General features: G+C 34.8%; 3 protein-coding genes across 4 annotated transcripts; all 3 read right to left on the bottom strand.

Moving 5' to 3' along the window:
- Positions 1-6,974: 6,974 nt before the first annotated feature.
- On the bottom strand, positions 6,975-7,897 carry LOC125220009 (late embryogenesis abundant protein At1g64065-like). The gene has a single exon (XM_048122117.1). It carries the CDS (start codon positions 7,847-7,849, stop codon positions 7,184-7,186), a length of 666 nt encoding a protein of 221 aa, XP_047978074.1. The 5' UTR covers positions 7,850-7,897; the 3' UTR covers positions 6,975-7,183.
- Positions 7,898-18,706: 10,809 nt separating this feature from the next.
- On the bottom strand, positions 18,707-19,929 carry LOC125219652 (WRKY transcription factor 22-like). Of its 2 annotated transcripts, none has more exons than XM_048121684.1 (3): positions 19,529-19,929; positions 19,348-19,458; positions 18,707-19,257 (listed from the first exon to the last, which is right to left on the bottom strand). In XM_048121684.1, the coding sequence occupies exons 1-3, from the start codon at positions 19,807-19,809 to the stop codon at positions 19,026-19,028; spliced, it is 624 nt and encodes a 207-aa protein (XP_047977641.1). In that variant the 5' UTR covers positions 19,810-19,929; the 3' UTR covers positions 18,707-19,025. The 2 variants fall into 2 exon arrangements, with proteins under 2 accessions (XP_047977641.1, XP_047977640.1); XM_048121683.1 differs by having other exon boundaries at positions 19,517-19,927.
- Positions 19,930-23,842: 3,913 nt separating this feature from the next.
- LOC125224232 (heavy metal-associated isoprenylated plant protein 39-like) lies at positions 23,843-25,514 on the bottom strand. The gene is made up of 3 exons (XM_048127595.1): positions 25,205-25,514; positions 24,806-24,881; positions 23,843-24,422 (listed from the first exon to the last, which is right to left on the bottom strand). The coding sequence occupies exons 1-3, from the start codon at positions 25,208-25,210 to the stop codon at positions 24,082-24,084; spliced, it is 423 nt and encodes a 140-aa protein (XP_047983552.1). The 5' UTR covers positions 25,211-25,514; the 3' UTR covers positions 23,843-24,081.
- Between the last annotated feature and the right edge of the window lie 2,018 nt (positions 25,515-27,532).

Genomic DNA, 27,532 nt, shown 5'->3' with positions numbered 1-27,532 from the left:
AACATTGTGAAGTCCCCTTCTCGGCTTTGGTACGTTAAGAATATCGCCGACATCATGTACGCGTGTATTATCTTGCACAATATGATTATAGCTGACGAATGACCGAGGGCGGCTAACTTTTACGACGAGAATGAAGCCGGAGGCTTAACCGCGAGGTCTCCCCCACGCCGAGGTGTGCATACGACGGTGAACAAGAGGATCGAAAGAAGACACACAATGCGCGATACAAGAGCCCACACTGAGCTACAAAAAGATCTAATCAAACACATTTGGGCGAAATTTGGCAACGAGTAGTGGGTCTTTTTAATTTTATGGATTTTAATTGTGTAATTTATAATTTTTAGGATTTTAATTGTGTAATTTTTAATTTTTAGGATTTGAATTATGTAATTTTTAATTATTTTGTAATTTATAATAGTATTTCAGGTATTTTTAATGCATTTTAATATTGTGGAAATGATTTTAATTAAATTGAACAATAGAATGGTGGGACCCTTGAGCTTGTCCTTAGCTAAGAGCACGGATGTGGATGTTGTGCTCTTAGCTAAGGACAAGGAGTAAAAGTGGGTCCGGGCCCAATTCCGTGCTCTTAGCTAAGAGCACGGATGGGGATGCTCTAACTCCCTTGACTAGAGCCTAGTGGGGTGAGGCCTCATGACCATGACGCGGCGAAGCTATGTTAATAACTACTCATATTGATGTCGATCAAAATAACTTGATTTCAACGGGCCTTTAGGGCCCGTTCGGTGTTCATTAATTGAGCAAGAATGAGGTCAAATCATGAGAAGCACATCGATTAAGTGTTGACTAATTATTTATGCATGGCCCTAGTTTGTAGATGCGGCCCGCAATGTACACCTTGACTCATATATGTATAATGTATGATTTTTTATTATGGGTTGCTATTTGAGTTAGAAATAGAGTTTGGATAAAGTGAGTGACAAGAAAAGAGCCAAAAGAGTCAGAACACATCACTCGACCGAGTGTGGGGCAACATTCCAACCAGAATACACCACTTAACCGAGTGTGAGACGAGATTCTAACCAGAATAATACACCATTCAATCATGTGGAGTAACACAACAAACCACTTGATCAAGTGTGATGCGGCGATTTCATTAAGAACACACCACTTGACCAATGGTGTGATACAACAAGCCACTCAGCCGAGTGGTGTGTCACAACATCCTCCTCGATCGAATGACACAACAATTTTTGCGAGAGTGGATTAAAATTGAAGGAAGAGAAAGGGTTTTGTTCTTAATTCTTTACCGCACGAAAAATGAAAGAAGCATAAAGGGGGGTAGTATCATTTAAGAGCATCTCCAATGGTCGGCGAGCGACCAGCTAGCCGATTCCCGGCGATGGCCGGTCCGCTCGCCGAACCATTGTAAGCGGCGAGCGCCATTACGACGAGAAATTTGGCGAGTGCTGGCCGATGCGCTCGCCAATCCGCTCGCAGCCATTGTAGGCTGGCGATCGGCGAACGATCGGGCAACGCATTTTTTTTTAATTTAATATCCGAAACACTATATATACGCGATTTGAACGTCATTTTCATTTGCACCGCTTGTTTTAACGAGCTCTCTCTCTCTCTCTTTTAATTTATGTACAAGAGCAATAACGCGAAATGGAGAACAACAACGACTCTCCTCCAGTGACGAGCGGGTCTCAAATTCCCACGGTACCCGTGGGAGGTGGATGGGGACCGATGGGTGGGTACTACAATATGTACTAATGGCAGCAGAGGATGGCCGCGATGGCAGCCGGGGGTAGTGGGATGCCGGGGTGGGGGCCAGGATGGCAGGGGATGCAGCCCGAGATTCAGGGGATGCCGGGGGTGCAGCTGGGGGGGGGGGGACAATGTCTATTGGCCCAATCTTGACTTTTTGACTGCGTCTTCCCACACATCGACCCCAGTGGAGACTCAATTCACTAGAGATGACACTTTCTTCATAGAGGAGTTGTTGGTACCGGGCGTTCGATACGGAGACACTCCCATTGATACATAGGGAGTAGGTCGGGGGCGGGGTCGGGGCGCACCGAAGATGAAGGGCAAGGGAAAAAAGGTGGTAGGCGAGTCGTCGCAGCCGGCTAATGAACGCCGCGATGTCCAAGGCTTGGGTGTCTGTTTGTGATGATCCCCTCGTTTCGAACAATCAGAGGATCGTCAACATGTGGGCTAAAATTGCAGCAGCCTACAAGAGGAATTGCCTGCAGGGGAAGGCATACAACGAAGAGGAGTGCCGGAAGGGGTGGGAGCGAATCAGGGCTGCGGTCTCCCGATTTGCGGGCTTGTACACAACGCCCTCCGCATGAAGACCAGTTGTCAGACTGACGAAGACTGCAGGAGAATAGCGGAGAGAGCATTCCCCGTGTCGGAGCTGTATAAGGAATTCACCTACTGGAACTGCTGTCTGGTGCTGATGGATTCCGAGAAGTTCCGAGCGGGTGTCGATGCTGGTTGGGCGAAGAAGCAGCGGTTGAACCTCGCCAGTGACCACAGCAGCAGCGGTGGCTCCCACGAGCTCCCCGACGATGTTCAGGAGTTCCCGACTTCTCCATCTTTCACTCACCGCACTCGCCTGGTTGGTCAGAGGAGGGCGCAACGGGCAGCCAGGGGAGGCTCCCGGGGGTCCGAGGAGGTCCAGTCGGCATGCTCCCCTAGTGTCCAGTCGCCAGCCGAGATCGCCCTCATCGGGCGTCAATTGCAGCAGGTGAGAATGCATAAACTCATAGGTGAATGGAGGGTGGCAACTGACCCCGTGGAGAAGAGGTTTCTTCATGACCTCCTCGAGAGTATATGGGTCGATTTGGCGGCCGCCGCGCCAGAGGCGGGGGGCTCATATCCGGCAGGTTTGGCAGTGGTGGACACAGGTGGAGGACGTGAAGGGCTTAAGCCCTTCCCAAACTATTTTTGTAATAAATTTCTACTATATTTTTTTCAAAATACTTAAAAACTATCTTAAGCCCTTGCCAAATTAATATCTTTGGGGTTTAATGGGAAAGAATTTAGTGAGAAGGAGGGGCTGAAAAATAAAATTACAGAGAAAATTTCATGGAACAATGGCAGCATAGGAGTTGGAATGAGGAAGAAGTTGAAATAAATAAAATAACTTAAACTTAAATGAACATAATAATAATAGTTGAAAAAGTCAATCCCTACCTCTAATTAAATGATGGCACGTTTTATCTTTCTCTACAAATATTGTGAATCTATGTTTTAAAAACATTATATACGGGGTAACATTTTTATGGAGTGTTAGATATTTATTGCTTTAGCAAATTAAACACAACTAAAACATGAATTGTATTATTCTTTTTGTTAAATTTGTGTTAGGATTAATTTTATATAGTATTAGATATTTATCCATTTTTATAATATTTACTCCATTCGTTTTAAGGTAGTTGGGTAAAATAAGAAAGAGAGATAAGTAAGATAGATGAAGAGAGTAGAGTATGAGAGATGATGGCACAAAAAATTATAGTTTCATTTGTGGACAACACGAGTTTTAAATAAAAATTAATAAAGTAAGAAAGAAAGAGAAAAAATAGGTAAAGTAAAAGAGATAAAAAGAAAAGTAAAAATATGAGATAGAAACTTTCCATTTTCACAAATGGGACTAGTGGATATCTCAAAATGACAAAATGAGACTATTTTTCGTGGACGAAAGTGAGCATGAAAAATTTTAGTAAAGCCCCTGCCAAACATTTTTCCTGCGTCCGCCACTGAGGTTTGGGGGTCTCGGGTAGCGGCGAGGATGGCGGCGAAGAGTAGAGTGAGGCGAAGATTCATGTGTGGAAGCCCGTTTTTTTTTATTATGTTTTTGCAATTGATTACGATTGGGTAATCGAGCACTTGTGGGAAATTTGGCCGACCTTTGTTGATTTTGGACCATATATCCTCACAAAGTCAAACATTTTATTTTTTTATACCGGTAAAAAAGAGAGTGCATGAAGATGAAGTTCTTTGATTATTCAGAGAAATGATAGCCAGAGCCAGTAGCGGTAAAGTGAGTCAAATATGGAGTAATAAACAATTGATGAATTTATCATATGTCAGGCGTCGGGTATCCCTAATTAGTAACTACAATACTTATTCATATTTCCTATATTTAAAATACCTAATACAATGAGTGACTTATATATTATGCGCAAACGGGTCATGCGTGTCTGTAAAATACGTCATTCAAAATTATATATACCATCTCCGTTATGCTTAAAATGACATGCTTTCTTTTTTAGTTCTGCTATGGGATGCAAGTCAACTCTCAACTTGGCGCTCTTGTCCTCTAAATCAACTGCTCTGGTCTTGAGAGATCAGTCGAATGACAATAACAATTCATCTTATCAGAACACATCTCTCCAATTAATACACTCAATCACTTTTCTCACCCCCATTAAAATATTCACTTTTCTTTCTCTCTCTATTATAATATTTTCACCTACTTTTTCTCTCTTCAATTAAACACATTAACTAATTACCTTCAAAATTCCGTGCTGGCTAAGGAATATGTCATCTTAGCTGGGACGGAGGGAGTACATCTCAACACTCGACAGCTCTATTGAATTTCTATATACTATTTGGTTTTAAATCAATTAAATATATATGGTGCGGGTCCCCCATAAACAAGATGATTAGTGGCCCAATATCAAGTTCTGAGCTTAAGAATTTATCTCCACTAGTATCACACCCGTGCGATGCACGAACTATTCTATTTACTTCACATTTATTCATACTTCAAAATAATTTTATAAAATGATAAATAATAGTATTATCATAGATACCAAGAATCACCTCTTAGTAATCATTTGCCACATTTTATTTGAAGGCATTTATCAATCAATATCTCAAGAAAAAAAAAGTGGAAAAAGCAATTAATCTTTACAATTATATATTATAAATTTTATTTGCACAATAGCATGATCATATTTGTCACACATTTATTTAGATTTTAATAGCATTTACTTTTCGTTAATACTTTCGTCAATCATGGGGATCTTATCGAAATATTTACAGTTTGAATTTAAGGTGTAATTTCCAACAACTAATTTCGAATTCCTTTTTTTTTCGTTCTCCTAATTTATTTATCAGCATTTTCCAATTTTGATTTCCTTCTCGTTATTTGATTTGCAACACTTAATTTGAAAATAATTAAAATTTATTTAGGTTAGTTAAAAGAATCTGTCGGCATCTTCTCTTCTGCTTGAATACGCCTCCTCGTCTTATCTCCTCTCCCAAATCGCTTCGATCTGTATTCAGTACCCTATATCTTCTTCGTTCATCGTCAATAAGGCAAGTTTAATTGCCTCCATCTATAATCTATAGGAAAGAAATTAAGACAAAAAATTGCTTCTACAAATGAAATAAATCAAATTATGGAGTACTAAAATTCGGCCAATATAGTGCCACAATGTGGCTGGGGAACGGAATCCAATCCGAATTCGGAGCTCTCAGATGCTGCAAATGACATTGTTTCATGCAATCAAAACAGTTGCAACCTGTAAGTAAACATCTCTAAGAATCATTCGGAATTCTCGGATGCTGCAAATTGTTATTAATCTGAACTTGGTTAGAAAGCAAGTCGACAAACTGAAAATCACTAAACTACAAACAGAAAATTACTAAAAGTTAAAACTATAAATAATAATTAACAATTGATGAGTAGAAAGGATGATGCATATATGGAATATAGTCTTTACCACTTTCAATAAGTTGTTATAAAGATGAGATTTGAGATAATTCATTGGCGTCGCAAGATATTTTTAAATTTTAATCGATAGATGTTGTTTTGCGATTGAGTAATTTTAGAGATTTGATTTGTTTTATAGTGCTAAAAGTCTCTTCCATTCAACCCTATTAATTAGTATTGACTGTATAATAACGAAAATTAATTAATTTTGAAATAAAGGGAGACCAAGCGTTTTTGCGCATATTATAATAGACGCTAATTAGTTGCAATAAGTTACACTAATTATAATATTTGTAACTGGCTAACCGACACACAAATTAAGATTTGTAACTCCAATCAAAAATTGTATTAAAAATCCAAAATTTATTTTAAAAATTGATTGTATCAGAGGCTCAAAGATAACTTATATATAATCTTTAATGGAGAGCTATATTGTGCTAATTGATATGAAGATCAAGGAAACGTTCCTTACCACAAATCTAAAACACGTAAACATTCGTAACTGTTATTTATAGTCTAAATTCATTAGTTATACCGTTTATGGCCTATATTATATCATGGCAATTATACATAAATATTCATTAGTTATTATAAATATCCAAATTGGCCCAAAATTTATAATTATTAAAATTCAAGACCAAAACTTATAAATATTCAAATTAAAGCCAAAACTCGGCTTTTATATATGTATAGATTACCAGCCTTATATGAGTAGTACTTATATTTGGCCCAATAGCAAGATTTGATCTTATTCTAAATTGAATTGGATTGTTGGATACATTTATTTTGTCAACTGAATCATTTTTTTTAATAAAAATGGTACCGAATATAAAGTGTATTAATAAAATGGTGCTAAATTTTTACCATGCGTGTGTCGTTTTCATCACATTTCAATTGATACTCCATCCGTCCGTGAAATTTTGTCACATTTTTTCATTTTCGTTCGTGCCACATCCTATCAATTTTTTCAACCCACTTTTCATTACATTTTTTAAAACTCGTGTCCGATCAAACTGTGACAAAATCTGGAAGATAGAGGGAGTATATGTTTCTCAATATAGGGAACAGTTTGGTTGAGAACTATCCAAAAATGATAAATTATCAGTTGAAAACACAAAACATATCAGTTGTTCAGTTGTGTGGTGTAGAATAATAAGTTCTCAATTTCTCATTTTAAAGATAATCTTGCCTTAATATATAGTAGTATCAATTTAGTTATAAACCAAGCCAAAATAAATTTAAAAAGTAATTAAAGAAAGAAAGAAAACAGTCGCGACAATAATGGGCAGTATAGATTACTACAAGTAATCTGTTTAAATAAGATGGACGCATAAAAAATTAAAATCCCCACCTCCCCAGTCCCCTGTTACATATAAATGGAATTCTATGATTCCAATAATCTACCAAAAAACTTATGTATATACACACAAATACAATATGAATAAGGCTGTGTAAAGTGTAAAAAGATAGTATAAAATTGAGTGAAGTAATCTAGAGTTTGAGCTTGCGCTTACACTTCTGGTCCTGAATAGCCTGGGTAGTAAGATTAACGGTCAAGGAGCAATTCATAGTAACCCTCACATGCTTCTTCACCATCAAAACCTTGACCTTCCCTCCCACCACCGTGTAACTCCCCAGCGTCAGCACCCCCGAATTGATATCCGATCCCAGCTCCGGCTGCCCCGTCACCCGATCCGCGATCACCTCCACCGTCACGTTCATCCTCGCCGTCCGCCTCGCCCTCGCCCGCCCCGCAGGGCCCCGCGCCTCCCCGATCTCCGTCCCCCTGTAGTACAGAGACGACGTCGTCTCAGGGTACTTGAACGACGCGTAGTTGGGGTTCCGCACCGACACGTCAGCGGTCAGCGACATGTTGCTGCCCGGCCGCGGCGTGGTGGTGCCGTTGATGAGGTCGAGGCGGTCCACCGTCACGCCGTTGAGACGGATGACGGGGTCCTTCACCTTGAAGACGGTGAAGATTAGGATTACGATTACTACGGCTTGGATGAGGAGGACGGCGCCCACGCAGCCGCAGCACCGGAGGAGCCGGCGCCTGCGGTGGTTTTTGCCAGGGGTGGTGGCGGCTTCGTCGTCGCTGCTGGTGGGGCGCTCCGAGGCGGGGGCTAGCGGCCGGATTTGCTCGGAGGTTTCCACCATTGGAATGGAGAGAGTTGAATTGAATTTGTGGAATATCTTTTGTTTGGTATGGTTTTATATTTATATAGTGACTGTGGATGCCGGATGGAGTGTGTAAGCTATTAAATATTGTGGCATGCCAGTGTTGAATTCATGCTTTGACCTTTTTATACATGATTAGAGTGTATCTATTCTAATCAAATTAAATTGGCTCTCTTTAACTCTTCACTTATATTTTAATAACTGTAATGCAAAATGAGTGTAAAAAGTTACAAAAATATAAAATTAATATTAGTTTTTATACAATATAAATTTTATAGGAAAGAATATGATGATATAAAGTTGGTGGACGAACTAAAATGACAAATTAAGCAAATTAATGACGGGCACATGAAGTATTTATCATTCAAATTTAATTAGAAATTAAGAAACAGGAGTAGTATTAATTGGAATTGAAAGTTATCAACTTTAACTTGATGCATCTAGAGTCAGTGTGCATATCTTTACTAACTCCATTATCTAAGTCCAAATACTATATTACTCTCTCCGTCCCAGATAATTTGAGACACTTTGACCCGACATGAGTTTTAAGAAATCTAATGGAAAGTAAGTTGAAAAAGTTGATGGGATGTGAGTCCTACTTTTAAAGTATTAGTTTTATAATTAAATGTGAGTAGGAATGAGTTAGTGAAATATGAGGTCCACTACCAAAAATGGTAAAAGTGAAGTGGGACAAATTATGTGGGACAGCCCGAAATGGAATATTGGATCGAATTATCTGGGACGGAGGGAGTATAATGCAATTGTTTTTTAAGAAACGTAACTTCACGATTGAGTGATCGATCCGGACTTAAGGGAAATTTTTGTACAAAATATCTTCACAAGTCCAAATTTTTATATACCGGAATGAATGTGGCTGCTGTATTAAGTTGAAAAAAACCACTTTATAGTATAGAGTCAGTCAAATACAATATATAAACAATTAATGAATTTTGTTATTTGTCGTCTCTCTTCTTTTTTTCTATGAAAACCATACTTATGTATTTACTTAGTAACTTTCACCATAATGTTAGTGAACCTTTAGATATAGAATGATTCTTTAAATATCAAGATAAATAAAAATTTTAACATTAAATACCCATAGTTTTTATAATAGAGTTTATATGTACATAATAAAAATCAATATATAAATATTACTTACGACAATGACTTAATAGTATATATATTACGAGCCGTGTCTGTAAAATACCGAGGCAAGCAAGATATTTAGTAGTAAGTAATCTACTTTATTAAATTAGGCGCGAAGCCATTAAAAAACCAAATTGTTGACTTTGAATCGGAGCTCGTTGCACATTATGTACATCAACATGTACAAAATTAAGAAGTCGTTAGAAATTTTTTGGAATTAAAGGTATATACAAATTTTTCGTTCACTTGAATTTGCGTGTATTTGTTACTCCTTCATTTCTGAATCGAGGTGAATGAGCTATTAAACTCTAAGATATAATGCTTCCTCCGTCCACTATCAAAAATTTTGATATTGGACAAGAGTATGAGTTTAAATATAAAATTGTAAAGTAATAGAGTAAAGGCGGTTGAATTTTTTTTAATAAAAATGAGTACTTATCAGTTAATTAAACAGAAACTTACTAATTAATGTATATTTGCACCTAATTATTCTCCCAGCTGAGAATTATTTTTAGAATTACACGTAGAATATATAAAAGTGTTGATTATTCATTTGAAGATATAGTCAAAAGGAATTAATTGAGTGGGGACCTATTACGCCAATTGGGAGTGATCAATTACTAACTAATCATTTAATTGCTAACTACAATTAATTTAAGGTTATAGGATTTTAGGAAACGTTTGGTCTACAATTTGCCACGTGTAATTTTCATTTTTATTAATTAAATCGAAAAAGATAAATAAAAACTCCAAATTAGGGTTTTGGATAAAAATGTCAATATAGTGTTTCGAAAATATCAACACAATGCTTTGAGAATGTCAACACAATGCTTTAAGAATGTTAACCGGGTGCTTATATTGACATTCTACATGTATTATATCGACATATTTTATATAGTTTGTTGACATTTCTGCTTGTACGAAAAGATTAAAAAATTTCAATTTTTTTTTTCAAATTTTGACGTCGGAATATATGCATGTATGATATCGTTAGAATCCTTATGAAATTATCTTTAATTTGATATATATTATATGAATTTTAAGTTTTGAGATTTCTTTTAAAAGTTAGTTATAACTAAACATGTAGTTAATTGACATTAATACCCCTATTGATATTTTTTAGAATTAATCATATGACCTTATTGACGTTTTTCGTTGATCGTATTGACATTTAGGGATTAATGATCTAAGCCCTTAATTTGAATATCTAATGACTATTATTTAGTTGTAGTGAGCAATTAAGTTATGAGTTAGCAATATAACACTCCTCTTAAGATAATTGTAGCCCAAATCGGTCTATTATCTAAAACTCGAGACCAAAACCCGGTTGCCCTATCTGGTTCTCCAACCATGACAAATGAGGAGACCTTCTACACCCTTCTATTTGGTGCGAGAGTTCATTGCAATTTGTTCTCTTTGAAACTATTTAGTATGCAAGATTATATGTCATAATTGAATAAGGAGACCTTCTACACCCTTCTATTTTATCTCATAATTGAATGAGGAGACCTTCTACACAGTTGCAGATCCAGAAATTTTAGATTGGGAGTGCGATAGATAACTAAATCAACTTGGAGATAAAAAAATTAATTCGATATTTCTGCTTCTACTATGTCGATAATGAGTCATTTCATTGTATATAAAAAATAGATTATTTTTAGTGTTATTGCTTGATAAGTTTCAGTATTTAAAATAAAACAAAAACTATGTACATCATACTATATAATTATATAATTTTAAAATGAGCATAATTAGAAATCATAAATAAATATCCAACCGTACATAGCTTTTATTTGTAATAAATATTGAGAAAAAAATAAATTTCATATTTAATTATACATGATTTAGAAACATAATAGTAATTAATGATCAATATTCAATCATATGCAACAAAAGTAAAACGGCGAAAAGATTAACAAAAAACGCTTCAGACAGAACTGGAACTCGGGTGCTAAATAAACAATAATAAATTAGCATTTTACCACAAGGTTATTCACACTTTTCGGGATATGGTTGTCCCTAGAGGTGGTTATTTGGTCGGTTAACCGACCCCAAAATTTCATCAAAAAACTAACCGGAACCGACCCGATCACAAATTCGATTACTTAATTAACCGACTCGGTTAGAACCGGTCGATTATTGGTTATAACCGAACTAGCCGAATTAAAATTAAAATTGTTTATGGTTTTAACTTTTATCTACTTTATTATTATTATTATTATTATTATTATTATTATTATTATTATTTACAAATAATACATAAATTGTTTAGGCACTTTAAAAGAGTTAAACTTTAAATGATCTAAAATTTAAATATTTTATCCAATAATAAGTAAAGGATTATCCTATTTTTAAAACAGTAGTAATGCTTAAGCACTTTATTGACTTTGAGAGATCTTATTTTTAAAATAATATTTATAAACTTTATAAACTTTGAGATAGTATTAGTATAACTAATAGTCATACAAATTAAAATAGACTTTTTTGACATTGTAATATGAGACTTTGACAAAATTTGGAAGTAAATTACAATTTTTTCTATTGTGACGAAGTTTAAAAGTAAATTACAATTTCTTCTAATATTAACTAAAAATATAATTGAAATTAAAATTGTTTATGGTTTTAACTTTTAACTTTTCATCTAATTTTTTTAATTATTATTATTATTATTATTATTATTATTATTATAATATTTACAAGTAATACGTAAATTGTTTAGACACTTTAGAACACTTAAACTTTACATGATCTATAATTTAAAAACTTTTTTCCAATAATTAGTGAAGGGATATTCTATTTTTAAAATAGTAATGCTTAAGAGCTTTATTGACTTTGAGATATAAATTTATAAGTATAATACTATAATTGATAGTGGCACAAATTAAAATGGACTTTTTTGACATTGCAATACGAGACTTTGATAAAATTTAGATATAAATTACAATTTCTTCCATTGTGACAAAGTTTGAAAGTAAATTGCAATTTCTTCTAGTATTAAATAAATATATAATTGAAATAAAAATTAATTTAATTTTGGTTATCGGTACCGATAACCGGTCGATTATAACCACCGATAACCGACTTGGAGCAAAATGTAAAATCGGTACCGACCCGAACACCATAAATTTCGGTTACCGGTTAACCGAGAACCGACCGATTCCGGTTCTCGGTTAACCGAATAACCGAAAACCGACCGATTCCGGTTCTCGGTTAACCGAATAACCGAAAACCGTTTACCCACCCCTAGTTGTCCCCCTTGTTATTAATTGCGTCCGCCACTGCTTCTACCCCATCTATTTGGTTTATAAGATTTAATGTCACAACTTAATCCTAGATAGATTTTCTTATTTGATAATTAGTCATATACAACAGTGGTAGATCTAGGAGCAGCCGTCCCCTTCGAGCGACTAATTTCCCCTTATTCGGATGGAAAATTGCCATGTCCGTCCCCTCCCTTTGCCTTCGATGTCGCCCCGAAGACCGAAAAAATATCCATGTCCACTCTAAACCAAGCTAGTAATGTATATTCCCTCCCCCCTCCTCCGTTTTTGAATCATGGATCCGCACTAAGTTATAGTCACCCATCTCTAACTAAAATAATCTTACAACTTAATTCTAGGTGAATAATCGTATAATAATGAGTCATCTCAACCGAACGACACCTTTATGCACTCTCTATCTCTCTAGTCTTCATGCTCTCCTTTTCTCTACGTGGGATCTTATGTGTTCTTTCTTTCTATCATTGATTATTATGTGTATGGTGAGTTAGTCCTTCACAAAGACAACCTTATTCTATTTGACCAGCTTGTGAATCAAGCTTGGACCTATGTTATTAGCAGAAGACTTGGTTTGAGGTCTTGACGGTTGTTCTTAATGAGCTTGTTAATCGGTGTAGTTGTGTCTCTCTTCTCTTAAATATATAGCTATAGGGGCACATTATTTCAAAATTTATGCTAACACAGGAAATCATATTAATTAATAATAATAAATTGCATTAATATTATAATTGAAAACAAACGAATTGATTAGTAATATAATTAATTATTAAGTACTCCCTCCGTCCCAGATTTGTAGTAAAATTTATGCACTCTCTATCTCTCTAGTCTTCATGCTCTCCTTTTCTCTACGTGGGATCTTATGTGTTCTTTCTTTCTATCATTGATTATTATGTGTATGGTGAGTTAGTCCTTCACAAAGACAACCTTATTCTATTTGACCAGCTTGTGAATCAAGCTTGGACCTATGTTATTAGCAGAAGACTTGGTTTGAGGTCTTGACGGTTGTTCTTAATGAGCTTGTTAATCGGTGTAGTTGTGTCTCTCTTCTCTTAAATATATAGCTATAGGGGCACATTATTTCAAAATTTATGCTAACACAGGAAATCATATTAATTAATAATAATAAATTGCATTAATATTATAATTGAAAACAAACGAATTGATTAGTAATATAATTAATTATTAAGTACTCCCTCCGTCCCAGATTTGTAGTAAAATTTTGCCATAAAAGTTCGTCCCACATTTGGAGTAACATTTAGAATTTACCATATTTGCACATAAAATTTTACCCTATTATTCACTAAAATTACACCCAAATGTCATTATCTATATTAAAATAAATCAAAACAAAAATAAAAAATCAAAAAGTCAAAGAGGGACCCACCTTCAACCAACTCACTTTTTTTATTACACACTCCATCATCTCACTTCATTTATTACACACTCCATCATCTCACTCTACCATCTCATTTCATATATTACACACTCCACCTCTCATTTCATTAATTACATACTCCACCAATTTCTTAAAACCCGTGTCATAACTAAATGTTATTACAAATGTGGGACGGAGGGAGTATTAAATATAATTTATGGTAAAATAAAGTTAATAAATTCCGCATCGGTGTGCACATACATAAGATATTAATGCAGTCCTTGCCGTTAATTCATTATTGAAAATTTAGCGGTAAAATTAAATAAAAGCTCAGACTTAAAATACAGAAAATTAATTTCAAGAATAAAGAAAATTAATGTTTTGACGTTTGAGCCTAAAAAATTAATTTTAGTCAAATAATTTGTTGTTTGTTGGTAAGTAGTCGTTGGGTGTGATTGCTAAGAAAAACAAACCACGTTTTACTGTCAAAGATCAAATTGTGATTTTTTTCATTTGGTCGAGTTTTATTTAAATCGAAGTCAAACATGACACATACCCACCATCTAACAAAATCACATCAAATAATATAAGCCGAATAAATGATTTTGGCTAATCATTTGACATTATTATTTAAATATCTCTCAACAATTAGTAATCCGAACAATACTCAATGTATCATTTTTAGGTTAAAAATATTATGCAAAAAAAATTCGACGATCTTATTTTTGACGTGGCAGTCGGATAATGTGCGTGTTTTTCTTCGGCTGACATGGAATTAGAAGGGATGAAGAAAAATTTGTTGACGTGGATTGAAAAAAATCCTAAGAGCACCGGAGCGGTGAAGGCTGCGGTGCTCGTCCGTCCGTGCCGCTGAGCACGGTGTCGTCCGTCCGCCAATGATGCTCGTCCGTCCGTGCCGCTGAGCAGCCCTACGTGGCACGTTATGATTGGCCAACGGCTTAGCCGTTGGCAAATTTGATTTTTATATTTTTTTAAAAAAAATTCATAAATAATTCGAAATAATATCAAAAAATTAAAAATATATATTTTTGGATTCCCAAAAAAATAGAGCCGTTTATAAACGTTTTTTTTTTTTGAATTTTTATGATTTTGTTTTTTAATCCCAAAATCATCTATAAATGCACACATTCATCATCCACTTTTCACATCAAATTATCTCGCATTCATACTTTTTCATACTAAATCATCTACATCATCCTCTCTCACCCAAACTCTCTCTAAAAAATTCAAAAATGGATTTCACCAATCTCATTGCGGAAGCGGAGCGCGAAGAACAAAAAATTATGAACAATATCGTGCCGCCTATGAAGCCTATGTCGCCGCCAATACCCCCGCCCCTCCTCCTCAACCAACTAGAGCAAAATGTCGCTACATCCCTCGTGATCGAGAGGGAGCCCATGAAAGGCTCGTTGCCGACTATTTTTCCGACCAGCCGCGGTATCCAGAAGATTACTTTCGGCGCCATTTTCGCATGTCAAAACGGTTGTTTATGCGTATTGTCAACACATTGTCCACCCGCGTTGAATATTTTCAAGAAGGTGCAGACGCAACCGGTCGGCAAAGTCTCACGGCGTTGCAAAAGTGTACTTGTGCCATCCGACAACTTGCTACTGGGCAAACGGCTGACCTCTTCGACGAGTATTTGCATGTCGGTGAGTCAACTGGAATCCTATGCCTCAAGAATTTTTGCGACGGCGTTCGTTCTGCTTTCGGCGAGGAATTCCTTCGGGCACCCACCACCGACGATTGTCAACGGTTGCTTCGTCTTCACGAAACAGTCCACGGTTTTCCCGGTATGCTAGGCAGCATTGACTGCATGCATTGGAAGTGGAAGAATTGCCCGACTGCTTGGAGGGGGCAACACTTAAGCGGCCACAAAGGTGGCGGCCCAACGCTTATCCTTGAAGCGGTCGCCGACTACCGCCTATGGATTTGGCATGCATATTTCGGTGTTGCCGGATCCAACAACGACTTGAACGTGTTATATTCTTCACCACTCTTCGATGATGTTTTGAATGGTGTAGCACCGGCGATCGACTTCACCGTCAACGGAAATGCATACCACATGGGTTACTATCTCGCCGATGGTATCTACCCAAGGTGGTCGACTTTCGTGAAGTCGTTCAGCAATCCACAAGAGCAAAGACGGATTCTTTTTGCGCAGCGTCAAGAGTCTGCTCGGAAAGACGTCGAAAGAGCTTTTGGTGTCCTTCAAGGCCGATTCAACATTGTGAAGTCCCCTTCTCGGCTTTGGTACGTTAAGAATATCGCCGACATCATGTACACGTGTATTATCTTGCACAACATGATTATAGCTGACGAAGGACCGATGGCGGGTAACTTTTACGACGAGGATGAAGCCGGAAGCTCAACCGCGAGGTCTCCCCCACGCCGAGGTGTGCATACGACGGTGAACGAGAGGATGGAAAGAAGACACACAATGCGCGATACAAGAGCCCACACTGAGCTACAAAAAGATCTAATCAATCACATTTGGGCGAAATTCGGCAACGAGTAGTGTAATTTTTAATTTTTAGGATTTTATTTGTGTAATTTTTAATTTTTAGGATTTAATTATGTAATTTTTAATTATTTTGTAATTTGTAATAGTATTTCGGATATTTTAATGCATTTTAATATTGTGGAAATGTTTTTATTTAAATTGAATAATAGAATGGTGGGACCTTTTAGCTTGTCCTTAGCTAAAAGCACGGATGTGGGTGTTGTGCTCTTAGCTAAGGACAAACAGTAAAAATGGGTCCGGACCCACTTCCGTGCTCTTAGCTAAGAGCACGGATAGGGATGCTCTAAAAATGCCTTTGAATTGGAAAAACAAACTATGTACCTCCTTCTCTCTTTTCTTGGAGCTGTACCGTTTGATAAACACATTTTTCTATGCATTTAGGATTTTGATTTGGTATACTTTGTCTGATCTCAGGACTTCATGTATTATTGTATTTAATCTCTATTAACTGGTTATTTTAAGAATTTTTTATATAAAAAAATGGATGACAAATCTTAGCTGTGAAAATAAAAACTTAATCGTGTATATTGTGAATTATAAAAAAATCAAAGTCTGCACCTTTCATTCCCCACTTAAAAAATTTTGAATATAATTTTCAATCACAAGCATTATATACTAGTAATAGTTAGAACCATCCTTCAACTGTTGAACATATTAATTTTCATGAAATTTCACACATTCCAAGCATATAGTACTATATCAGTAGCTAGAAATCGAACCTTCCTTCAGACTTGACAATTAAATATTTATGGACTGTTGAAAAAGTTGCAAATATGACCAAACACGTTGCTTTCTCTATATGCTGACAACTCACCGTTTTCCTAGTTAATATGACCCTATAGTTTAGTATTTCTGCGCAGTAAATCTTGTTTTATTTTGGAATTTTAAATTGCATTTGCGAGTTATTGACGATATCAGCAGTCAAAGCATTTAGAATTTAGAATCCATATGGTGTCGTACAGCGTACGTATTTTCATATTTTACACTAAATAAACGTATGAAACAATGTACATTAGTTTATTATGGCGTACTCAAGGAGAAGTAGTTCATAAAAGAAATGCAGTATCACATTATATTTAGGGAATAATAAAAAAGTACATTTATAATAATGAAAAGTGTGAACATTAATAATAATTGACTATTTTGTGAAAAGCATGTAGTAGTAGTACAGTGAATACACATTCCAGACACTTTAAAAATCAAATTAATAAACTATGGGCGTACGGCAGTGCTGGATAGGCCCATGGGCTATGGGCTCAACATGGACGGGAATAGATTCAGATTTTAGTAGCCCAAGATACATGGCCTTGGCGGCCTGTTCTACAATCCTTAATTAGTTAATCGAATGTACTCTATGTCCTTCGTTGACTCACTGTGGTGCATGTCTGTGGCTATCTTGACTTTTGAGTATGAGGTCTCTTATTTGCATTAATCATTTTTAGTTATCCCATTAAAAGTAAAATATTTTTTGAAATTTTATTTTTATTTTTTTTCTTCTTCCTTTATTCTCTATTTTGTACCTCATAAAACAATACTACATAAAATCTCGTACTGAAAAGCAAAAAAGTTTCATATTTATTGGGATGGAGGGAGTACTCGATTACGTGATTTATATTTCATTAAGATATTATTCTAAGGTTGTGTTCATTATTTATAATCAATATGTCAAGTTTGAAGGATTGTGTTATAGCTGTGTTATAGTGTCAACTGGCCAGTTTCTTCTGGTATAACAACATAAAAACATAATCATCAAATTTCAATTTTGTTGATATCAAATTAATATTATATACTACTACAACATAACAACAGCCATACAAGTGCTGAGAAAACCACAAAACTAAATTCATGTTAAAACAATGTTGATAAAAAAGCTTAAGAATACCTTAAAACTGATTCAGATTTTCGCAGTAAATTGAGTGAAAAATGTAATGGGATATTACTTGTTTGGTGAGTGGATTTATAGCACCCAAATATCATAGTACTAACATATTTATAGTCCAAACAATAGTATTACTAGTACTATTTTCTTTTAAAACATTTTCAGTTTTCCCTCTTTCAACATGAACCCAAAAAAATCTTTTCACTTCTCCAACTTTATTACCTCCATCTTGCATTATGTTTATTAAGTTAAAATTTAATTATTTACATATCAAAATTATACATGGAGTATAAACTATGATCCAAATTTTTATCATGACAATTTTATTATTTTCCCCCAATTTCCCCTTCTGTACATGCATAGATATAGATTAAAGTGCGTAGTGTGTATGACTATATTTAATGGCCCTGACATACATGCATAGATATAGATTAAAGTGCGTAGTGTGTATGACTATATTTAATGGCCCTGACATAGAAATAATTACATATCCATTCTACAATGGAACAACGATTTCACATGGGTGGTTTCCATTAAAATGTAGTCAATAGTCATAGTGGATTTTCTCGTGTACTAAATGAAATGCAGAAGCTTATAACATGGAGTAATGAAGTCATGAAAAATACTCCATACTCGTATATATAAACAAATAAGAAATGGAAGAGATAAATATACTGTACATCAAGTACCACAAATATACAACCAACATCTCATAGACATCTCTAGATTGTCTACTCCCCTTTCTCTTTATCATCGCCAAATTTAACTCTATTCCCTAGAAGAAAAAAAAGAAGAAGTAAAGATAAAAAAAGTTCCGTGATTTCTAGATTCTGTACTAGCTTCAAGTCTCAACGGACAAAAAAACTTGTCGGGTGGCTACAAAACGTAAAGAAAAGTGAAGGAGAAGAAAAGCATCGATTCGATTCGATTCATTACCCCTCCGCAGGGCCCAAATCGTGGTCATCGATGTCCACCTCAGATTCCTCCGGCTTCTTAGAGTCGGCCTTGGGGCGGGTGCTGCCGGCGAGGGAATTCCGGTGGGTGGGGACGGGGTGGGTGTGGTCGCCGGTGTAGGTGATGATGAATTTTCCCGGGTCGGATTTGTTCCGCTCCACTTGCTTTCTTGCCATACACCCTTTTAATGTGCTGCATTTGTAATAACCCCTAATTTTCACAACAATTAAAATTAAATTAAATAATCACAAAGAGGGAGAGTATTTTTGTTGTTCAATAAAATTTGAAATTTGAACAGACCTTGGATATGGGGATCCCTTGATTGGCTTTTGGCCGTATTTTCGCCATGACCATACGTCGGAAGACACGCTCTCTGCCGGGACATGGCACACCTTCTTCGACTGATGTTTCCTGCAATAAAATTGGTCAATTGAAACTAGATCCATGATTAAATTTGACATTTGGGTACCTTTTTTTGGACCTTGTGGTGCTGCGTTTGGAAAAAAGGTGTTGTTTTTTGGGGGAGATTTCGTGCTTGGGCTTGGGCTGAGGCTGCTGTAGAATCTGGTGAGACGATGATAGTTGTTGCAAAACAGAGAGGGGAGAAATCGGTGGAATTTGCTGTTTCCAAATTAGCCGATGCAAATCTTCTTCCACCCTAGTGCCTCCTTCAAAAGGATCTTTGGACATAGTAAAGCTGGTGGGGTTTTGGGAGGTCGAGCAGCTTCTGACCACGGCGTGAAGGTCCCAGTCATCCTCCATTTTTTGTAGCAGGGCTGACTTTTTGAGGAGTGGAGAGAGGAAATTAATGGACGGTTTTTCTAAAGAGGTGGAGAAACAGGGGCTATATTTTATTTATGGAATTGGAGAGAGAGCAGTGAGTATGTGAAGTTGACTTTGGAAATGTCAAAGGGGGGTAGGGGGTACAAACTAGAAAGTGAGTCTACGCGGTTTAGTGTTTGGAGTGGGTGGGGTTGCCGACAAAAGATATCGAGGCAGAGCCACGTGGGGCGGGTGCTCCACTCTAAAATCTCATGCTTCACTACTTTCTACATGCACCAATGCACCGCAAGAGTATCCACACTAGGACGGACATCTCAATAGCTTAGCACTAGTACATCCATAAACCACCTCCTATCACTTCATTAGGACATCAACCACACAACCACATCACTAGGACATCCAACTGCACAATAATAGCCTAGCATTAGGACATTCTAATATCCTCGCACAATAATAACCAATAATTAAACAAATTCACCAATACGGAATTGAAATTTCGACATGAAATACAGTGAAGTCCGCTATTATATACTCCCTCCGTCCCGCTTAAGATGACACGTTTTCCTTTTTAGTTTGTCCCAACTAAGATGACATATTTCCTTTTTTGGTAATTTTCTCTCTCTAATTAATACATCCAACCACTTTTTCTCACTCATATTAAAATATTCATCTCTCTTTCACTCTCTATTTTAATACCACACCCACCTTTTCTCTCTCCAATTAAACACTTTAACCAATAACTCCTAAAATCTCGTGCCGGCCAAGAAATGTGTCATCTTAGTCGGGACGGAGGGAGTAATAGAGTTTAAAAGAAAAGATCGAAAAATGTTGTCGTCCGTCGCGTGATCACAATAACGGACAAGCGACCGGACACTGCGCTCCCACCACAGACAACCTCTCGTCCGTCACCCGTTCGCCGACTCCAATAGTGGACGTCCGCGATGGACGAACCGCTAGCCGGTCGCTCATCCGCCGAGACATCCGTTATTGTGGATGCTCTAAGCATTAAACACGCCTTTTCTTTCTTATTTACGATTATTTATAAGACTAAGTTATCAAAAAATGATCAAGTTTTTTGGAACTATATAGTATAATATTACTAATACGAACTTAGCATTCAACATTTTATAGCAAGTGAACTACACACACATTCTATCATTGTGCATATTATTAGCATATGAGTACATACTAACAACACTCACTCGTAGAATACTTCACTCGCTCGATTTTCGTCTATCTTAAGTATCAGAGGGTCTTCTCTAGTAAATCTATATCTTCTCTAAAATTTGTTTTGCAGTATAAACGAATTGATTGCTAGTGCCGTTGACACCCACTGGAATTTGTCGAGCACCTTGACCCAGAGACTATTTGAGATGTGAAAACAACATCTCCTATGAAGCTCTTACTATAATTTTAGCCATCTAATAATCTAAACGGTTACATTTACGCAATTTTCAATTTCAATTTCTTTATTAATAAATATATAGTCAAAACAAAATATAAATAAAATGAAAATAAAACAAAATATAAATAATATTTAGCGAAGAAAGGGCACAAGTCAACGGCCCTCAAATAACATCTAGCTAACCGTTCTAAAACGAAGCGTACCTCTCTATTTATTCCATGGTTTAGTAAATATACTGAAAACATGTTATAGTATGAGTATTCTAAGTTGTGAATGAATTCTAATTTTTCGGGTACAATCTTGTGGTGAACAAAATATCCGAAAATATGATCCGAATCAAATAAAACTATTGGATTTTTTAACAGTTTCATATGTTCGGAACAGATTTTTTCAAATTTGAAATAATCTAAAATATGACATATATATTATATTATTATTTATATAATAACTATATACTATATTATAGTAAATTTATAAATATAAAATCTTTCTGTTGGACAATTCTAATAATTTGGTACAAGATTTACTGATTTTGGTATTGGATTTTTGAATTTTCAACATTGGATACTTGAATTTTTATATATTTTTATTAACTTTCGGATTTTCGGTTCGGATTTCAGAATTTGGATTGTCAGAATTTTTAATTCGACTTTCAAACAATTTTAATCGATGAAATTTCGGATTTCAGAATTGGAAGAGCTCCCTATTTGGGGTTTCCACTAACCAATTCGCGTATATGATCGTTTGTTCACTTGTAGAGCTTGTACATTTGTAACTTATCACTTTTCGGAACATGTTATACTCTAAGTAGTATCATACTACTAGTATGTACTATGTAATACAAGTGAAACTCAAATACCATTAACTTTATTCCACTCATTTTTTTTAACATTATTTAAATCCTATGTCGGAACTCGGAAGAAATGGAAGTCGATAGATGGAGTATTTTGAAAAGAAACGCTTCACACAACAAGGGACATCTATATCTATATAGTAGAATAATCCCACATGAGATTTGTAGTGTGACAAGCCTCTAGATCTCAAACATGCAATCCAAAATATGACTAATAGAGCCATGTTTGGTAGGGGTGATAACTCATCTAGGGATTGGAATTCATAAATAAAAATGTTAATTTTATTCATAGATTCTCATCCCTAGATTAGTTATCACCCCTACCAAACATGACATAAATCCTAATATAGTAACTATGCTTAAGAATAATAAACCGTTAATTGAAATAAGATCAGTAATTGATTTGCATGAACTTTATCTGGACATGAAACAATAATGAAACAATGATGAGTAAAGGCCAAAACTGGTCCTAAATATATGTCCATTTTACGATTTTAGTTATATACTTTATCTTTTGAATTTTTGCATCCTGAACATTTCAACTCGGATCACAATTGGCACTATACTAATAGTTCCGTCAATTTTTAAACGGTTTTAACAGTCCCATTTGGGTTAAAACCGTTTAAAAATTGATAAAATTGTTAGTGTAGGACTAATTGTGATCCTAATTAAAATGTTCAGAATGCAAAAAATCAAAAGATAAATTATAGAATAAAAATCATAAAATGAACCCCGGTTCAGAATCAATAAATATTTAAATAAACTATTCCTCATCTCTAATTTCACCGACTAAATCAGCAATTGGGATAACATATAAAGCCCAACAGTAGCCCAGATAAAGTTGCATTGATTGCTAGTTTTTTTTTTTTTTTTTTTTTTTTTTTCATTGATTGCTAGCACATGTGATAAAAAGTGCGTGGACCACTCGAATATGATGATAAAAAAAAAAAAAATCAGTATTTTTGTTATTTCTCTTCTTTTAAATTAAACTTGCAGCAAAATAAAACGCAATTGTAAGAAAAGGGAAGAGAATTTAAACGCATGGAAAATTACCAACTATGTTAAATGAAACTTTTGTCTATGCAAATGGATTCAGCGATTTAAGATTTGAATATTTCATCTCCATCAATGTAAAATAGTAATGTTTTTTCTATTTTATATCGACCATCAAAATTAGTCTCTATCTATTTTTAGTAAATTTCTCTTTCTAATGCAGTTTCCACTTAAAAAGTGTGATTTTTTATATATTAATTTTACATTAAAACAAATGCGGTCCACCATTAAAGCTATATTTTATGGATGAATGTAGTATCATTATACTATTTTAAAATATTTATTTATCCAAAAAATTAAATGAAAAAAAGAAATACATATTCAAGCGTTGTCAAGATGGCGTGGCACATTTAATTTAGCCGTGCAATTTGAATTTAATGTATCAGGGATGAATCTCAGGTCATTTTCGCATTATTGGAAAATTGACTTCAAACTACAAATGTCATATTCTACTATCAACTTGATTGAAAAAATGACTACCTAAAATTTTACAACCAATATTTAATTTTTCTTTGGTATGGACCTACTTAACCGGCCATCACTTTATGTTTTGAGGTGAGGAAGAGGCGATGTTTACAGTTTTTTTGGAATAATATGCGCAGTGTAAAACATCGATACAAATAAAGATTAACTAAGATATGGAGTAGTACTCCTAGTCTCCTACTATGGAAAAGACAAGTTTAACTAATGTATAACATCTATTTCACTTTTACCATTCTATTTTTCTGTCTTTATCAAAATATATTGAGCATATCAACTTTACAGTGAGGATCTTCAAGTGTGGAGCGGTCCCTCGCTCTTACAAATATATGTGAATAAAAATAATTAAACTTTTAAAAAAATTAAAAAAATACATTATTAATTATATATAAACAACAAAATCCGGAAAAGACTATTATAGCCTTGATCAAAAAAAAAAGGGAAAACAGAGCAAAATTACCTAAGAGATGGCACATGCATTTGGATTCTCTTCCATGCTGTGATGCAAATAGTAGTATGTGTTCATCGGCGGATAATACTGACGGAACGGCATCACCGTGCCAACAAAGGGGTCTGGTTCCGCCTTCTCCTTCTTCTCACCTTCCTTTTTGGGGTCTTCTTTCTTGCCCTCCTCTTTCTTCCCCTCTTCCTTTTTTTTCTCTGGCTCCTTGGATGGCCCAACGGAGATGATGTCGACTTGCCAGTTTTTCTTGCGCAGTTTGCTTACCACTCTCACCGGATCAACTGTCCCGACCACCATTAGCTTCTTGCCCTTCATGTCAATGGTGATCTCATCGATTCCTACGCCAACAAGGGTATATAAGTCAATGAAAGTACACCATTAGACATTTGCAACATACACATGTAAAATCAATGTGTATATCTTAGGCTTAATAAACCAAATAACATAATTTCCAAATACACATGTACTCATGATGTTCATTGAAGAGTTGTTTTGTCTCTTATTTCCTTATGAGTAATTGAATGTCCCGAACCATCTCAATATCACCAGCATTATTTGAAAATGATGAGCAATTTTAATGAAAATATGATTTTGAAAAATATAAGAATTCAAGAATTTTAGGCGGGAATAGTAAACTGATCTCCGAAATGCTACAATTACTTTTTAAAATATTTATTTGCACATGGAGTTTTAAAAACACAAACCAATTTTACAAGCAAACCTGAAAGGGCAGCCACAGTTTTGAGAGCCCTTCTTTTGTCTCTGTCTTCTTCCAGATCCAGTTTCAGAACAAACTTCTGCAAAAAAAAAACATAATTATATAAACGAAGATATTGTAGTAATACAGAAAAATAATAGCATTGCACACAAATGTGTGTATGTGAAAATTGAAATGAAGTAAAAAAACAAAACCCACAAATATGGTTTTGTCAAAAGATAAATAAACAGGAAAAGAAAAAAGTGCAAGATCATAAAGCAATGATCTTTATTGAAACAAACACACACACACGAAATCCTCGGAATCAACAATGAAATAATTTATTGAACAGATAAAAAGAGAAGCACATACAAAGGTTGCAAATCTAAAAAAATAAAGTAAAAGGAAAAGAATGAAGGCAACCTTCATTTGTGGTGGGTAAGTAATTAAGAGAGGAGAAAAGGGAATTGAAAATGGGTAGTGAAAAATGAGAGGCAGATGACAGAAAATGAAAAGTGATGGAGCGAGAAAGAGATGGAGGTTGAATTAAAGCACAAGATTGTGCTGCAAACTACCAAGCCAAGAATGCTTCTTAACTACAAACCAAATTAACCAAAATAAAACAATTGCTCTCTCTCTCTCTCAAATAGAAAAATGGGATTCAGTGCACGTTTCTGCCTGGGAAATGGGTGGGGTGCAGGTGTATAGTAATGCAGCAGAAATTAGAGAGATAGAGCTAGCAAGAGCTAGAGTGATAATGTAATGACAGCTAATGTAAATATATAGAGTGATGCTAAATGATTTGTGTAATTAATACAAAATTGATGAAATTTATGCATCTAGAGAGTAGCAATTTTTTAAAGACTAATCTACCCTTATATTAAATACTTATGTAGTAGTAGAATATATTGTATTTTTATCTTCAAATAAATATACTCGTGTATTTGTATCCAACCAATAATACGACAATTTGGACTTCAAATTCCATTCTTCATTCTTTAATTGATTGGAAAATCAATAGATCCAATTCTAAGGCATGATGAAAAAATTACTTTTTCCTAGTTACTATTTCCCAACGCCTACATTTAGAAAACATTGAATCATACACTTCAGTTACGTAATTTAATATTTTGATCAATTTTAACTATACTAATAGTTAATAACTTAATCAGTATAAAATTGTTTAGTAATCAAACATGCACTTATTTGTAATCAAACACATATTTTATTAATTCAAAATGAGGTACTAAAAACTATTCTGATGATTTAATATACGGAGTATATATTAATTTTGAAGTCATAATAAAATATTCTCATGATATTTCAATATACAGAGTATTAGTGATTATTTATGCTTAGCTTGACTTACTCAATTTAAACTAATTTAAAATATACTATAACTTATCCTATTACAAATAATTTGTGAATAAAATACATGTAAATACTACTCCTATAACAATATATTGATATAAAAAAATCAATTTCAGTTATACTATAAATTACTGTTTAATTATAGTGAAATAATTTAATATTAACGAAAACACGTACTAATACTATATAATATTAATAATTTGTCAAAATAACTCATGAGTATGCTATACCATAACATCTTATGGTACATAAAATTAATATTTAAATCTAAAATAGAGTATTAAAATCCTCAATCTCACAATACTTTATCAGTAATTTATATAAAATTAAATAATATTCCATCCGTCTATGAAAAATAAAACACATTTGCTATTTTGGATTGTACACGAAAAATAGCACATTTAAAAAATGAAAGTTTTCAATAATTTCTCTCTTAAGACGGTATTGAGACGGTATTGAGACAGAGATGTGGATGACCTTACTAATAATATGGACCCTACATTGATATATTAATAGATTTTAAAATATTTTGAATATAAGTAAATTGTAGTATGAAATAATATGATTAATAATTTCATAAGTGTGAGACATTATATTTATAAATATTATTAAGTGTGACATAATAAACTTCTACAACAAAATTGCAAAGAAGTCCTTATTGTTATAATACAAATTCTCCTTTTTTTCAATTTGCTATACTTTGTTGACTTATGCTACAATCTTTTGAAGTTACATCAACTGAATTAATCCCAAATGATAATTTTGAATGATGCATTTATAATTTTAATCAATTTTAACTACACTACTATTTAATTCTAATAACATAATCTATCGTAATTAAAGACATTCATTAATAATGAAAATTTACGCAACAACAATTATTTAATCTTCCCATAATTGGATAAATGCTTGATTCACTTAGATTTTACATGGTTTTAGAGAGTAGTTTTACTTGGTTTTGATCATATATTGTGTACTTTGAGACATGGTTATAGCTACTTCTCTATTATTTTGGTATTTTGACCATTTTGTGAAGAATGTGTAGAAAAATGTACAAAACATGTGGATGTGCAGCTGCTCAGTGTTCGAGACAGATTTTCTGGAGATTTTGAAGTCCGATTCGCATGTAATGCATACCATTCTCTTCTTCTTCGAAAGAGCTTCGCGTGCATATCTTAAACGTCTCAACCGGAGTTCGGTAGAAGAAGTTATGACCGTTTTACCAAGACTGCGCAGAGCAGTGACATAGCTGGCGACCCGCCAGGTTCGCATGCAAACGAACCTGGCGACCCGCCAGCAAAAGACGAAAAAAATGCCGTAAGCAGCTGGCGACTCGCCAGCTTCAACGCACACCCAACCTGGCGACCCGCCAGCTTCGTT

This window comes from Salvia hispanica, chromosome 4 (genome assembly GCF_023119035.1).
Source record: "Salvia hispanica cultivar TCC Black 2014 chromosome 4, UniMelb_Shisp_WGS_1.0, whole genome shotgun sequence".
NCBI lineage: Eukaryota > Viridiplantae > Streptophyta > Magnoliopsida > Lamiales > Lamiaceae > Salvia > Salvia hispanica.
The sequence above is the reverse complement of the archived record's forward strand: the minus strand, read 5'-3'. Positions and strand labels throughout refer to the sequence as shown.

Bases quoted from the DNA above. Each gene is read 5' to 3' on its own strand.
- LOC125220009 (XM_048122117.1), bottom strand. From the start codon at position 7,849: ATGGTGGAAACCTCCGAGCAAATCCGGCCGCTAGCCCCCGCCTCGGAG.
- LOC125219652 (XM_048121683.1), bottom strand. From the start codon at position 19,809: ATGGAGGATGACTGGGACCTTCACGCCGTGGTCAGAAGCTGCTCGACC. The intron at 19,459-19,516 runs GTACCCAAATGT...ATTTTATTGCAG, and splicing joins ACCACAAGGTCCAAAAAAAG to GAAACATCAGTCGAAGAAGG. The intron at 19,258-19,347 runs GTCTGTTCAAAT...TGTGAAAATTAG, and splicing joins AAGGGATCCCCATATCCAAG to GGGTTATTACAAATGCAGCA.
- LOC125224232 (XM_048127595.1), bottom strand. The intron at 24,423-24,805 runs GTTTGCTTGTAA...TTGTTGGCGTAG, and splicing joins AACTGTGGCTGCCCTTTCAG to GAATCGATGAGATCACCATT.